Raw genomic sequence first — 17088 nt, forward strand, 5'->3', positions numbered from 1 at the left:
CCTGCCTGTGAAAAATCCCAAAGGGGGATTCTCACTCAAGTCTCAGAACATCGCCCACCCAAAAACTCACGAGAGACTAGCTTGCTGTAAACACATGAGGCAGTGTAATATCAGAGCTCTGGGCCAGTCCATATCTCCATATCTCACATAGGGGATAGAGGGACTGGCTCAGAGGCTCAAAGGATTAGGACTTTTATAGGCAAGGGGTGGGGGAAATGGGAGATTTTTATGTGGGTACACATGATTGGTTGCTTTACATCAGCAGGCTGTATAGGTGAAGCCGGCCCAAAAAGGGGGAGGTTGGAAGAACACCAGATGGCCCATTACTCATTTGGACATATCTCTGTTCTTCTAAGGATGTCCTTGTATACTTTTTTATCTTTCATGGTCAGTCAGTTTCTGGAAGGCTTTACAGGCCTTTCTCCTTGTCTTATAACTTTATATTTTCTGTAACTAATTAACTGGGCCCAAAACTGCTGACAGGCATTTTTAACTATTTAGGTTACGGAAAAGGAATCACAGGGCCCTGCTATTTTTATTAGTTTGGGCCTATTTCAAAATTTTCTTTCACCTGTTGGTTCTATGGGGGAGTGTGTCCCTTGGTTTTGGATACTTAGAGTCCAACACTATCATAATAAAGACCAGTGTTTCCTGAAGGTCTAACTCTCTAAACTGGTGCTACTACCTTACACAGATTGCTACTAGGTCTTATTAAAATTACCCCTTTTGGTCCTAAATGAAGGTGGCAAGGTTTTGCTGTGAGTCCAGCCTGCCTTGAGATCAAAAGCAGAGCCATTTATCCCCAATGGAGTTCATCTGACAGATCACCACTGACATATAAGCAGGGTCAAAGCACTGGTAACAGTCAAAGGTCATCTTCTAGAGGTGTTTCAGAGCTGGACATGGGCAGCGGATCTTGTTGATTGGTCGTCAGGTCACAAGACAGCAGAGTCTACCTGCCATTAGAAACATTAGAAAGCAGAGAAAGAGTGCCTGGGAGGGACTGGAAGTCAGATGTGACACCAAAAAAAGCCCAAGTAGTGGGAGATGGCAGCAATGCTGATGGAAGTGGCTGGTGATTCTGAGGTAGTACCATGAGGCTCTTAAAGACTTGGAAAGAGGAAAGAACAAACTGTACCAGGATTCTGTATCCACAGGGACTGAGAACACAAAACAGAGCTAAGATCATAAAAGGGGCCATAGAGTGGTCCAAACAAACCCAGAGAAGAAACTTTGGAGTTGCTTTAGCAAGGAAGTATGCACTAAATCTCCATTTATGTCCCCAAATATTTTGGTTGTTGTTTGGTTTGAGAATTTTTGCTCTACTTTTTCAAAATGTGGTCTAGGAAAAGCATGTATTCTTGAAGAAATTATGTGTGCCTCTACCTTTAAGGTTGAAGATTTAAAGATGACCATTGATCAATTTTTTCCCTATAATTTTGAAAATATCAACTCACTGCCTTCTTAGATCTTTGTCTGGTGAGAAACTGGATGAAGAATATATGGTGAAAACATGACAAAGGTTCAGCCCCAGAGATGGTAGTCTCTTAAACTGCAGTGGCCTGGAAAAAAAGAGCATTGTCAGATTATCCCAGTGTCAGTGGGAAGCTAACGTTTTAGTCTTACCTATCTGAATCTAATAAAAAGATCCGATTTTCTTGCGTGTGGATAAGATAGCTTCTATAAACCAACAGTTATTACAGAATGTTGGAGTCCAAGTGAAGAGTGAACCATGTTATCCATTGACTAATATATGAATGTTAGCATGTGCCAGTTAGTTTTTGTCAAATTGACACAAGCTAGAGTAATGTGGGGAACAAAAAGGAACTGAATTGAGTGTGGGTAAGGTTATAGGGCATTTGAATTGATTGATGTCATTGGGCATGAAGTCATGGCTATATATATGTATGTGATTGTATAATATTACAACCTATAAAGCAAACAAATACACTGTGCATGACCCAGTGAAGGATAACAGTCTGGAATCATTTCTTGTAATTCATAGGATTTCACCTATCATTAAAGTGGAAAGGGTTTGGATATCCAGGAAAAAATCATGTGCTTGAACACTGGTTTCTAGCATGTGGCCCTATTTTCTGAGGTTGTAGAAATTATGAAGAATATAGCCTAGCAGAATGAAGTAGGTCATAGGTAATATAGGGACTGCTAACTGGGTGTAATCATCTTCCCCATATCTCTATTGCCTCACTGACCTTGAGCCTATCCTGTCTTGAGGATAGAAAATAAAGAAAACTTATGGGCTGTGTCCTGTCATTATTGGTCCATTTCAGCTCTGCCCTCAAAAGGAACCACTGTGAGGTCTTTTCTTGCCTAGTTACAGCTCCGGCTGAGAATGCATCCTGTCTTTACAGTGTAGTAGCAGGTGGTTGGTTGGTTGGTTGGTTGGTTGGTTGGTTGGTTGGCTGGCTGCCTGGCTGCCTGGCTGCCTGGCTGGCTGGCTGAACTTGGACCTTTGTGAATTGTTGAATCTGAACACAGTGAGTTTTCTTTCTATATTTCTATGATTCACTTTAGAGACTTTTGGTTTCAGGATTTAAACTAAGTCTCTCTTCCTGTATTTCTTTGGTTTGAAGTACCCAGAGGACCCACTCAAACATTTAGAGAAAGACAGGAAACTTCTTACTGACAAGGAGTCTTTTCAAATTTCCAAACCTAGGTTTGAATAAAACTCCTTCCTCCAATCCTAACTTTTTTCTGTTAGTGGAGAGGCAGTAAGGAGCAGAACCTTCATGGTTCAACAACAAAACCCCTTTCAGGTTCCTTCCTGTTTTCCAAAAAGTTGCTGAAGAAGGAGCGTCTATCCCATGAGACAATGAAAAATCAAAAGACCTAGCAAGTAGGGCTTTTGCCCATGTCATGTCTGGACAGTACCTGTGCCTCCCTTTCATTGTGTGAGAGTTTAGCTTGTCAGAATTGCTAGCCAGTGATTAGTATGAAATATGTACACATATGTTGCTTCCAGGTGACTATGAACATATTATTAAGAGAGAATATCCTCCCTGATCTCCTCTAAACTGCAGTCCATTTTCTTTGGCATCTGTCATGCATCTGGTTCTGGTTGGGTCCTATGAGGTTCCTTTGATGTATCAAACTAATGAATTCTAGTGAGAGGTGACAGGAGTATATGTTCAAACACGTGGAAATGGATCACCAGAGCCCTTGCATCTCAGTCACTGATGTCATACTCCCTTGTGTCTATGTACATTGTGCCCAAGAGTTACCATTAATTGTTGAAGGTTTGGGAATTTAGATCACGCAGAAAACAAAAGCAGTCGTTTCTCTGCCTTTTTTCTCTTTGCTTTTGTGTTTTGGTTTCATGAGCCAGTGTCTCCTGGAGCACAGGCTGGCCTTGTCTCCTGGAGCACAGGCTGGCCTCACCATTTCTGAGTAGACAAAGATTACTTAAACTGCTGATTCTCCTGCCTTCACTTTCATAAATTTTCTAGTTACCATGGGATCATTTTATGAGACTAGCCTGACTTTCACTTTGTCTAATGTCTGTCAGATGACCCTGAAGGACTCTCCTCAGTCTGGCCACAGGTAGCATGATCATGTCTGGATGTGTATTGTGTGTCAATGTTTTGCCAATTCCCACTTTACGCTTCAACCCTAATTCAACAGTAGTAAGATGCACTAGAGAGTTGCTACAGAGCAGAACATGTGTCCTGGGCTTCATACACTGATCTCATCCTTTTTCTTGACTATCTGGGAATACATACGTAGGACCAGTTAGAGTTAGAAAGCAGCCCTGGTACACAATTGATTGGTTACTTGTTCTTGCCTTGCTAACATCCTAATGCATGAGCAATCAATTTCTGTTGTTTGTAAGGACAAAACCAAGGCATTTTGTTTGAGAGCAGAAAGGCCTAGAGTGCCAGGATGTGGCACCATCTACCACATAAATTGTTTATAGGTTCCTGGCTGACAGGGGTTTTCTTGATCGTTTGGAACAACATATCAGTCTGCTGTCTCTAGATCCTCACCTTTGGTGAGAAGTCTCAGGCCTGAGGGGAACATGGGATCAATGGTGTCATCTTCATCTCAGCCCCACAGCTGTTAGTCTCATGGCCAGGGGTGCCATGGAAAACAGTATTTTGTCACAACTACCAATGCAGTCAGAAGCTACCATCCTTTATCGACCATCATTCTGAGTTTAAAGAAAAATAAATAGAATACATTGAGTGTAGACATGAGTTATAACAAAGGCTGGGGTCCAAGTGAAAAGTGAGACACTGTTATCTACTCGCCAGTGAATATCAGAGTCCATAAACAAGGGAGGGCCAAAGCTCTGGAGCCCCTTGTCATTCTTAGGATTCCTTCTTTGATTATTAATGAGAAAAGTGTTCTAGTTAAAGTTTGGGTGTCAAAAGTCCCACAGAGAGTCAAGCATTGAACATTGTTCCAACCAGGTTGTGCCATTTGGGGGAAATTGTGGCCCTTGGGTAGTGGACCTAGCATGAACAAATGAGTCACAAGGCAACATTGGGGACAGACCTTTGAGTAAAACCAGCCCTCTAGTGCCCCAATGACCAAGATCAGCCTTCCTGTCCTTGGAGATGGAAAGAGTGGAAAACCAGTGGGCTGTGACCAGACACTATGGTTCTATTTCTTGCTCTGACCTCACAAGGAACCACTGTGACAACTGATAGACACCTGTCCTGTTACAGCTCTGATTGGGGTTTCCTTTTGTTCTTGAAGGTACAGAAGCTGTTGGTTGGTTAGAAAGCAATTGGAGTTTGAAGACACAGATTACACTTGGACTTTCAGGAACCTTTTGGATCCTGACATAGTGACATTTCTCCATTTTGGTGATTTTGATTTGTACTTTTTGGTTTTGGTTTCTGTATTTGCTGGCTTGGTTTATGTGTTTACATTTGCATGTTCTTTCTTATTTTCCATCTTACTTTTATTAATTCTTAAGTTATGTTTGCTATGTTAGAATATTTTCTTTCCTTCATTTCATGTGTATGATTATTTTGCCTCCATGTAAGTCTGAATACCATTTCCCAGGTACCTTCTATGGATGACAGAAGAGGGAGTCAGATTTTCAGAATTTTGAGTGACAGTTAGTTGTGGGCCTCATATTCCATACCTAGAATTAAAACAATAACATATTCATATAGCATAACTGAATTGTTAGGGTAGTTTTGGGCAACCCGCCTGGGTCCTGAGAACCAAATGCAGGTCCTCTTCAGGAATAGGTAAACTTCTGGACTCCAGAGTCAGGTCCTCATTCTGAATTGTATGGGTTTTTGGGTGTCTGTTTTCTTAACAACTTCTCCTGAAGCTGACATTCTTGGTGCCTCTACTCACAGTGCATTCTGAGATCAGGGGAGAGAATGGTTGTACTTTCCAATGAGCAGCTCTTAGTGTCTAGGATCCTTTTTTGTTGTTGATGTTCTTTCTGTTTGCAATTGGTCCCTGCCAACACAATCTATGTCATATTTCATGTCTATTACTTTGGAAGGTTCTTTGTTCTTCCCTTCCCAAGCATTTAAAGTACCTGGCTGGATTATCTGACATATTTCTTACTTAGTCATTTTTCTTATCTTTTTGATGTAGGAATTTGAGGCTATTTACATACCATTGGGGCCTGATATTAAATGTCTTTTTAAAATTTCTCATTGCAAGTTTGGTTCTAGCCATATAAAGGAGGGCCTGATCATGGAACAGGACCTGGAGACGTGTGAGTCTACTGAAAACTTTACCACTGACTATAAGATGATGATGACCCTGGGTGAAGGAAACTTTTCAATAGTCAAAATAGCCTACCATATAACTGACCTGTGTGGCTATAAACATCTGAGAAATGTCAAGAAATTCATCCTGCTTATTACCAGGGAAGTCAACATTATGAAATTCCTTACCTATCCTTATATTATCAAGTTAAATCAAGTGGTCCAGTCAAGAAAGACCGCCTACCTGGTGATGGAGTTTGCCTCAGAGGGGGACCTACTAGATAGAATCCTGGGATGTGGGTTTTTAGAGGAAAGCAAGGCTGGAAGAATATTTGGCCATATATTAAAAGCAGTACAGTATTGCCATGACAATGACATTATCCACAGAGACATAAAGGCCAGTAACATTTTGATTGACTGCAGGTGGAATGCCAAGCTGTGTGATTTTGGCCTGGCTGCTAAAGTTTTTCCTGGCCAGAAGCTGATTTATTTCAGTGGCATGCTGCCCTACTGTGCTCCAGAATTCTTTCAAGGTGGGGAATATGAGGGCATATACCCAGTCAACATCTGGAGTTTAGGAGTCCTCCTCTTTGTCATGGTGATTGGGTACCTACCTTTCCTAAGCAGGTCATTTGCAGAGCTGAGGAGGCAAATTACCACAGCAAATTTCAGCACTCCTTCTCAAGCTTCCAAGATATTTTCAATGTTATAGTGGAAATTCTGATGCTCAATTCCAGCAGGAGGCCCACCATCCACCACATCATGATGTGCCCTGTGATCAGGGACAGCCAGAGAGGTTCACTACCTAAATTCACATGGACTTTCCCAGGCACACCAAGCTGTAGCATCGTCAAGACCGTGAGAATCGTGGATGATAAGCCCAAAGATATCACTGAGTATCTGAGAGAGCAAAAATTCAATGAGGTGATGGCAACCTACCTGATTCTACTATACCAGCCACCCAGGGGAGACTGCTCCCACCACCATGTGAAAGCCATTGAATGCATGCAGTCAGCCCTGGAAGATCCTCACTCCATCCCTGGTTTCCTAAGAAGAGCTGAGCATCTTCTCTGTGTCTTCACCTCGTCCTTGTTCCGAGCCCCTCCGTGTCCCCTTCGCCCTCGAAAAAGACACGTGAGGCAGTGTTCGGGTGGTTACTACAGCAAGGCTTTACTTCTTGTATAAGCAGAAGCGGAAAGACGGAAAGCCCGGAAAAGGCACTGCTTATATACACCCTAGAGTGACGTGTTCACTTATGATTGGCTGTTCACTGATTACCCATAATACGCCCCGGGATGGGCAGTGACTTTGGCGAGCTTTTTGCCTTTTGCACCTGCGCAGTCAGTTGTTTACTAGTGGGAGGACAGGATGCCCGCGCCACCTTGGAATGGCGAATGCTCACGCGGCTCCTAACAGGTCCTCACATTCATCTAAACTCCAGAAGAAAGCTAGGAAGAACTCCAGGTAAGGGGTCAGAAGACATGCTATGTGCTGCCAGCCAAACAGGACCAGCCCTCTCCAGCTCTCCCACCTGGACTGTCCTATGGCTGATGACTTAAATCAGTAAGACTTTCTCACAGTCTAAGATTGTGTTATCTTGTAGCCCAACTGTACATGACCAGCCACCTCGACTTCTATACACCTCCTCCCCTAGAGCAGACAGGAATGTGTCCTCCTGCAGTGCCCAGCGAGATTTCTGGGGATCACTGCTGGTTGCTAAGAGTATAACCCTTGCAGGCTCCTCCTCTGGGGATATCTTGCAGAAAGAGACTCTCATGAAGGAAAATCTCTTCATCCAGGAAGAGGGCATCATTTCTGAAGATACCATCACTAATGGCCAGCCACAGGATGCAGACCCAGCTTCCCCTCATAACCAGTGTCACCTCGGGAAGAGGGTGAGGAAGACAATTATGAATTACCTTCAAAACATGTGCTGCTCCCTGCCACCACCAAAGAGATGTCAAGCCTCCTGTGAGAATCTAGCTCCAAGGAAAGGAGATCTTGGAGCCACACACAGGAGCAGGTGTGTGTGTGTTCTCATTCATTTCATCCATGCTCCCTCTTGGTTTTTTTTTTTTTTTTTTTTTTTTTTTTTTTTTTTTTTTTTTTTTTTTTTTTGTAAGAAATGATGAGTGTGCCCCCTTCTGACACACACATAAACTTAACAAACTGTACCTTCAGAAGGACTAACTCCATAGAAACCCCTGAAGGCTGAACTAATGCTTGCTGAGCAATAAGTGGACTGCAGAGATGCTGATCACAGCAGGGAGAGGAGGCAGTGGGGGTATTCACAAAGGAGGCAGAGAGTCCTTAGAGAACCAGTGGGGTGCTATGGCTCCTCAGGGTCAGCCCAGTAAGTCCTGTGTGTTTCAAAGCCACCAAGAGACTCCTTCCTGTGTCTTTTTATTTTCAAGTCCTGAAGAAGACCAGCCGCAGCTCCATGGCTTTTGAGCCACGGTTGGGGAGCGGCCTGATTGAGAATTGGACAGCCTCTCAGAGGAGCCAGGCCAGATGTCCATGAGCCAGTGTGGTCACAGGCCCCTCCTCAACAGGAAGAGCTGTCCACACCACAACAAGATCTCTCCATGTAAAATCCCAGACAGGAAGGCCTGCCTTTTCACGGTGTCTCACTCAGAGTCGGGGACTGAGGTGCAAAAGTGCCCTAAAACTCTAAGTGGAACAGTAGCCCTGTGCCCTCTCTCTTCCAGCCTTGGTAAACATCAGAGATTGTTCTATGGGAATGGACTGTCCATTGCTTCCTGTTTCTTGCTGGGAACTTGGTCTTCACCATGATGTAGACTTCTCTCCCCAGAGAAGTCTCCCTAGTCAGCCTGTCCCACTTGGCCCAAAATGGGTTCCCAGGTTGAAAAGAAGGCCTACAGGTCTCCTCTAAAAGAAAACCTCTCCTCAAATTTTTACCAGACCCATCCCCACCCCCATCCCCCTGCAAAAGCTTACACTGCTTGAGTCCTCCGACAGAACTCAGAGCAAAGCTTATGAAAGCTTATGAAACGGCTGAGAGCGGGTCTAGGGTGGCTGTGCCCTCTCTCTTCCCAGTTCTGCCCTCTAATTACTCACCTCCTGCCTCTCTATGCTTGTTCCCTCAAGGCCAACTTACATATTTGTAACAAGATTCCAAGTAGCACCACAGCCACACCTTGAAGGAGGAATGATCGACGTAACAAACTAGGACCTTAGATGGAGCAACAACCTCCTGTGGCCCAACTCTGCTGACTTCAGGTCTCCACCTGGAGTCTGCATTCAGCTGGACAAATCCACAAGGCTGCTTCCGTTATCTGAGAATTTGAACAGTGCTTGTTCTTGCCCAGGTAAGCACTCTTGCACATCCTTTGAGAGAGCTTCTGGGAAGCTTTTCCTGTCTCTTCCACTGTTAGACTTGTAAGACGTCATCGCCTGTATTCTTTCTCCCTAGACTGTGTCACACTATGAGGCACACAGGAGGCCATGTGACTGACATGGAGGGTCCCTCTAAACAAATGTCTCCCTTAATTTGTACACTGGACAACAAGGTTCCTGCAGGGATATCTGCTGAGTTCAACAGCATGTCCCTATAGTATTCTACTGCTGTGAAACACATATATATTTCTTATGTGCTCCATCCCCTGAACAAAGCTAAGTTCTCTTAGAACAGACATTCTTTTTCTGTCTAATCTGAGAACAGAAAAGAGCCATATTCCTCTATGGGGCAAGAAGAGCAATATATGACCTAAGGCACCCCAACCTACAATGCACTACTCTGGGAAACTTCATTTCATGGGCTCTTTGCTAGTCCCTAGCCCTGGACCAGGTTAGCTACTGTCAAAACCAAGGGAGTATTCTCACCAACTCTGGCCAGCTTAGGTTGGAGAGTTGGCCTCACACCCTGACGATTACTTGCCATCCATACACTGAAATATGGAAACCCTGGTGATTCTATGTCTCTGTCTCTGTCTCTTCTTGTACATAAACTACTTTCATGCAGGTGGGTCTCATTGGTTCTTTCTTAAACTGGACTCGTAGAAAATCATATAATTCTGAAGATGGCCTTAAGTGGAAAACACAAAACACAAACAATATTTAAAATCCCAATTGATGGAAATAGATACACAAAATTAAAAACCAACAGATGAACAACACTATCAACAAAAAAAATCCTTGAGTGTGTCACTCATAATACTAACAGACTCACAGAAGTATTCTAAGGGAACACATTCCACCTACAATCAACGATGGAAATTGGTTGTTGTTTCCTGATATATTTAGGTGTCTAAGGCATACTTAAATTTTATCTTCTGACATTTGGTTCTTTCTACTTTGGCTCCTAGGAATAGTATTGCTATGCTGGTTTTAGTGTTCACACAGTCTCATCTGTAATTCAGATGGAATGGAACTCAGGGACAGCCCATGCTGGCTTTTACTTCCTGTGGATCCTACTGCCTCAGGTCCTCCTTTGGTGCATTGAAATGCTATTAGCATTTGTGTTTTAGTCAAGGTCTCATGTATCCCAGCAGGCCACTTTGTAACCAAAGATGACCTTGAGCAGAATCCTCCCTCATCTTTCTGGCTCTATTTCTCCAATGCAGAAATTTCAGTTCTGAGCCACTCTGTTGTGTCAAGTATCAAAAGTTCAAGGCCAGTATAGGCCAGAGGAGGTACCAGGCTGCGTGGAATCCTGTCTGAAAAAGGACATAGACATTCTAAATATTTTTAACTTTCGGATCTGGTCTCTGGGGCTGTGGAGATGGGTGCTGGGTAAAGTGTCACAGTGCAACAAAAGGACCCTGTGAAAATCAGACAAGGAAGCATCCTTGTGTCATCTTAGGCCTAGAGGACAAGAGAGGCTGATGTGGGAGCTTGCTGGCCTGAGATCACTGACACATACCTGTCTCAAAAATTAAGGTAGAAAATCATATGATGAATATTCCCGACCTACATGTGTGAGGACAGACAGACACACATGGACACGGACACACACACAGAGAGAGAGAGAGAGAGAGAGAGAGAGAGAGAGAATGGGGAGAGAGAGGGAGAGATAGGGAAAGAGAGAGGGGGAGGAGAGGGGTATCTCTGTGGTCATGTATGTATCATGCACAAATTAAGTCCTCATGGCACTATCTAGAATTTTCCAACTCTGCCATTACCCTTTCCTTCTCACTACTGTCTGTCTAAAACTTATACTCACATCCTTTTGTTTCTTAGCCAGGGAACATAGACTTAAATCCCGTGGCAAAAAACTACAAGGGCTTTCTAGTGATGAATATTTGTCCTGTCCAGCAGGACATTAAACAGGGGTCTGAGGGGTGGGGGGTATCAGGCAAAGACTCAAAGAATGGCGACCTGTCTATAGGCTGATCAGATCACAATTTTTACTTTTTCACATAGGGGTTATATACACAATAAGGCAGGATGTGGAGAAGGGGATGACACAGGAGCGTAGGTGTTCAGGGGGAGTACAGATATCTTTCAGAACCGTGTGTCAGCTGGGTGAAGGTTCAGGGGACAGGCCACTATGACTCTGCCTATGATTCACTTGTCCTAATCTAAGTTGGTACTGTCTACCCAAGGTCACCTATCTACAAGGTCTATGACTAGAGCCTGGCAACTATCTGTCAAAGCTGTTTATTTACAATAGCTGCTAGCCATCTGTTCTAGTGTTTTTCCACAGAGACCCAAGGCTTTGTGCTAGCAGGCATGTATGTTAGGCTTACAGCTGTCTTCAGGCCTATGGCCTATGTCTCCAGGTCTTCAGTATATACACAGAGATGCCCCTGACAAATATTTTCTTTTTTTCTCTCTTGTTTTGACTCCAGTTTGCTTTATGCAGTCCAGGCAGCCAAGAACTCCTTGCCAATGGACTGGACCTGATGAACAGCCTGATAAATGGACCCTTGGACCTCTCGAGACTCATCTCATCAAGACTATAATCCATGAATAACAAAGGGGTCTCCTACATCCTGATCCTTCCTCTAGGAAGGAACATGGAAGGAAGATTCTCCAAGACATTGTTTTTTTTTCTTATTTTTTGTTTGTTTGTTTGGTTGGTTTTTGTTTTGTTTTGTTCTTTTACTAATGTCTTCTACATACCTTTTTATTTATTGGATATTTTATTTACATTTCAGATGTTATTCTCTTCCCCATATCCAACCCCCCAGACAAAAACTCTCTATCCCATCCCCCCTCCTCCTGCTTCTATGAGGATGTGCCCCCACTCACCCACTCCCACTTCCCCACCCTCAAATTCCCCCACACTGGAGCATCCAGCCTTCACAGGACCAAGGACCTCCTCTCCCACCTATGCTCGAAAAGGCCATCCTCCTCTACATATACAGCTGGAGCCATATATCCCTCCCTATGTGCTCCGAGGCTGGTGGTTTAGACCCTGGAAGCTCTCCTTGGTTGGTATTGTTGCTCTCCCCATGGGGCTGCAAACCCCTTCAGCTCCTTCAGTCTTCTAACTCCTCCATTTGGAACCCCATGATCAGTTCAATGGTTAGCTGTGAGCATCCACCTCTGTATATGTCAGGCTCTGGCAGACCTCTAAGGAGACAGCTACATCAGGCTCCTGTCAGCATGCACTTCCTGGATCCACATCAGCATCTGCCTTTGGTGACTGCACAAGGGATGGATACCCAGGTGGAGTAGTCTCTGGACAGCCCTTCCTTCAGTTTCTGTCCCACACTTTGTTCCCATATTTGCTCCCAGGAGTATTTCGTTACTCCTTCTAAGAAGGACCGAAGCATCCACACTTTGGTCTTCCTTCTTCATGAGCTTCATGTGGTCTCTGAGTTGAATCTTGGGTATTGTTAACCTTGGAACTAATATCCACTCATCAGTGAGTGCATACCATGTGTGTTCTTTTGTGATTGGGTTACCTCACTCAGGATGATATTTTCTAGTTCCATCCATTTATCTAAGAATTTCTCGAATTCATTATTTTTAATAGCTGAGTAATACTCCATTGTGTAAATGTACCACATTTTCTGTATCCGTTCCTCTCTTGAAGGACATTGGGGTTCTTTCCAGCTTCTGGCTATTATAAATAAGGCTGAATCTGAGGGAGAGTCTGATGAGGAAGATGACAGCTGACTCTAAGATCCAGGACGAAGGCCTTAGCAAGTTCTTCTCCACTGGACCCTTCTGAGCTGCTGTAACCTCTCTGGAGGGAGCAGCTGTTTATTTTTACTACGGATAAAGACAAGGGAGGGTGCTACGGGATGGCTTTGTTTCTCTATAGAATAAAATTTTGTCCACAGGGTGTTTTCTGTAGAAATGAAAAGATAAATATAACCTGCTGAATGCATTTTTTTTTTTTTTTTTTTTTTTTTTGGTTTTTTGAGACAGGGTTTCTCTGTGTAGTCCTGGCTGTCCTGGAACTCACTCTGTAGACCAGGCTGAACTTGAACTCAGAAATCCGCCTGCCTCTGCCTCCCAAGTGCTGGGATTAAAGGCGTGCACCACCACTGCCCGGCACTGAATGCATTTTTGTTGTTTGTGTATATGAGGTTTCAAGGCTGACTACTCTGTATTGGACAACGTGGTACTTTTTGCCTTTTCACATTTTCTTTCTCCCTATTTAAAATTCTTGTCTTGTTTTCTTGTCACTTTTATTTAAGGTAGATTATTTTCTTATTTTTCCTCCTTTCAATAATTCTCTTAATCTTTAATTATACTACAACAATGATCACTGCCTGTAGGAAGGACTGGGGATGGCATGCAGTTATGAACAGGGACAACACATCACATGACCATCAGCATAATGAAATTCAAAATCATAAAAGCTGAGAGTCAAAAATGTTAATATTCTTGGAAAATAAAATCCAGCAAAATTGTATCTGATCACTCAAGAGACATATCTGGAAAGAAATGAGAAAATAGTTGCCAATCAAGAGTGATCTGATAGAAAACGCAAACTTTTACAGTAGTTGGAAAGATAAGGAAGTTCTAAAGCAAATAAACATTAACATATCTGTGACGCCAGGCAGTGGTGCAGAAAGTAAATAAAGGAATTGGAAGCAGGTAGAACAAACCAAGACTATCTGAACAACACAAGCACAAAACCAAAGGTTTTCAGGACATGACAAAAATAACTGGGAAAAAAAAAGTGTGTAGTGCATTGAACCAAAAACTGGCTGAAATGAATATAAAAGAAATGAACAAATGAAAAAATCATTAATAAAAACACCTTTCAAGAATTGGGAAGTATGTTTCAATAAAACTACAAGTGGAAATAGCCTGGGGTTGACAATTAAAAGATGCCTTAGCTGGTTGGATAAAGGCAAAAGATTCATTTATACTTTGGCTCTAAGAAACTTACCTCATGGAAAAATATGCAAAAATTTAAAGCTAAAAGATGTAAATCTCTTTAGAGCAAAGAAAAAATGAAGAATCTATGGCAATTCTTGTCTCTTATAAATTACATTAGAACTTATGACCACACACAAGGGTAAACACATGGGGCAATTCTCATGAAAATGTGCTAGTGCAGAAATGCTTCTGACTCTTGAAAAAAAAAGAGAGAGAGAGAAATCCATTGTTCTTGTCTCTGACATCACTTCCAAATTCTTTTTCTTTTACTTTGTTAGGAATGGTGGTTTATTTCATGTGCATGCTATAAATATCATTTCCTGAGAAGCGATTTGAGAGCTGGCTGATTTATTTCCTAGAGTTTACATTTTTTAAAAATTATCTTCAAATCTTTTCCTACAGTCCAATCATTATACCCCTCCTGCTCTGCCCTCTAACAATTCCTCATCCGATTCCTCCTCTCCTACGCAGGCAAGCCTTCCCACTCCCTGGGGTCTCAAGTCTCTCAAGGATTAGGTGTCTTTTCTCACTGAGACCAGTCTAGGCAGTCCTCTGCTGTATGTGTCATGGACCTCAGATCAGCTAGTGGCTCAGTGTCTGAGAGATCTCAGGGATCCAGAACAGTTGAGACTACTGATCTTCTTATGGGGTCGCCTACCTCCACTTCTTCCAGCCTTTCCCTCATTCAACCACAGGGGTCCCTGACTTCAGTCCATTGGCTGGATGTAAGCATTTGCATCTGTCTCAGACAGATGCTTGTTAGGCCTCTCAAAGGGCAGTCATGCTAGGCACTTGTCTATAAGCACACCATAGCATCAGTAATAAATCAGGGCTTGGAGCCTCCCCTTGAGATGGATCCCAATTTGGGACAGTCTCTTCTCCATTTTTGTCCCTGAAGTTCTTTTAGATAGGAACAAGTCTGGGTCAGAGTATTTGACTGTGAGATGGCGACCCCATCCCTCTACTTGATGCCCTGTCTTTCTACTGGAGGTGGACTCTACAAGTTCCCTCTCTCAACTGTTGGGCATTTCATCTTTTCAGTCCCTATCATTCACAAGAGTCTCTCACCTTCCAGGTCTCTGATGCATTCTAGAGGGTCCGCCTAGCTCCTACATCTCAAGGTTACATATATCCACTCATTCTGCTGGCACTCAGGGCTTCACTCCTTCCCTCCCCGCCCAATACCTGATCATGTTCCTCTTTTCTTCTCCTCCTCCCCTCTCCCAACCAGGATCCTCCCTACCTCTGCCCCCTGTGATTGATTTTCTTCTGCTTCCCAAATGGAATTGAATCATCCTCACTTAAGCCCTTAGCGTGTTAAGCTGCTTGAGTTCTGGGCTGGTGATTCCCCCAGAAGTTCTTTTATTGTTAAGCACTGTTTTCAGATATCCTGAGTTTTTGTTTTTCCATATGAAATTGAAAAATGCTCTTTCCAAGTCTTTGGAGAATTGTGCTGGAATTTTGATGGAGATTCCATTGAATATGTAGAGTGCTTTTGGTAGGACGGCCATTTCTACATGGGAGATCTCTCCATTATCTGAGGTCTTCTTTGATTTCTTTCTTGAGATACTTGAAGTTGTTGTCATAAAGATTTTCCATTTGTTTAGTTAGAGTTACCCCAAGATATTTTTTAACTTATCTGTGAATATTGTAAAGGGTGTTATTTCCCTATTTTCTTTCTCAGCCTGTTTATCATTTGTATAAAGGAAGGCTACTGATTTGTTTAGGATAATTTGATATCCAGCCACTTTGCTGAAGTTGTTCATCAGCTATAGAAGTTCTCTGGTAGAATTTTGGGGTCTCTTATGTATACTATCATATCATCAGGAAGTAGTAATACCTTGACTTCTTTTTTGCCAGTTTGTATATCCTTGATCTCCTATTGTCTTATTGCTCTAGCTAGAACTTTGAGCACTGTATTGACTAGATACAGGGATAATGGGCAACCTTGTTTTGTTTGATTTTAGTGGGATTGCTTCAAGTTTTGCTCCATTTAATTTGATATTGGCTGTTGATTTGCTGTATACTGTTTTTTTATTATGTTTAGGTATGGGCCTTGTATTCCTGATCTTTCCAAGATTTTAACATGAAAGGGTGTTGTATTTTGTAAAAGGCTTTTCCAGCATCTAATGAGATGATCACGTAATATTGCCTTCTGTTGTTTATGGTCTTGCTCTTGCCTCACTATCTGGTTATTTCTTGTTTTAACTGGCCTGGGTGTCTCTGTCTGGAGACTGCTTCCTGGGTCCCTGGGTTGCTGCAGGTCTCCTGACAGACCTGTGTCCCTGGCTGTAGCAGACCTCCTGGAAGGCCTTCAGACTGTGGGGTCTTCAGAGGAGTATGCACACCAGTATTCTCTTGCCCTAGCTGCAACAGATCTGCTGGGAGGCCTTCAGACTGTGGGGTCTCCAAAAGAGTAGACAAGCTGATGATCTGCTCCAGTGGAAGGTGCATGCCAGAAACCCCCTCCCAGTTTCTAAACTCAGGCTTACATTTTGCTAGCACAATACAGGGATACAGGCTGGTGTATGTTTCTTGGCTATGTGTCTTTTGAGGCATCTGGGAATGGAGCTGTTACTCATCAAACTCTCTTATACAAAAACAGGACCTGTGTACACAGACACAAGAATGAATTACATTAAAAGCCATAACTATATCTGTCTGTGCAAAGAACGCTGCTCTTCTCTCTGATTGTACCTTCCACAGTTGTCTCCTGCCCCGGTGTGTACTAGACACACACACACACACACACACACACACACACACACACACACACACACACGAACATGAACTAAATACAATTGCTACCTCAGAAATGTTAGGGAACACTGTCAAGACTGTGCCAGCAAGTGTAGCATGACTGACATCGAAGAAACCAGGAGACTGAAACTAGGGATGGGATGCTGAGTTCTAGGTAGACAGGAGTGGGGATGATAAGAACCTGGACTCCAAATGAGAAGGATCCTGCCTTCCACTCTGCTGCCTTCAAATTCAGGGTTTGGGAGGTTTACTTGTCCGGGGATTGGTGGGATTTTTTTTTCTTGTTGGGCAGGGCTTGGCCACTCTCCCAACTTGTAGCTAAGAA

General features: G+C 43.1%; 1 protein-coding gene across 1 annotated transcript; it reads left to right on the forward strand.

Moving 5' to 3' along the window:
* Nucleotides 1-1047: 1047 nt before the first annotated feature.
* On the forward strand, nt 1048-11051 carry LOC143439536 (sperm motility kinase-like). Its single transcript, XM_076925903.1, is given in 5 exon segments — nt 1048-1086; nt 5584-6388; nt 6391-6577; nt 7354-7594; nt 10899-11051. Coding segments are annotated over 5 exon segments (1425 nt in total).
* The last annotated feature ends 6037 nt before the right edge of the window (nt 11052-17088 follow it).

This window comes from Arvicanthis niloticus, chromosome 27, assembly GCF_011762505.2.
Source record: "Arvicanthis niloticus isolate mArvNil1 chromosome 27, mArvNil1.pat.X, whole genome shotgun sequence".
Classification (NCBI taxonomy): domain Eukaryota; kingdom Metazoa; phylum Chordata; class Mammalia; order Rodentia; family Muridae; genus Arvicanthis; species Arvicanthis niloticus.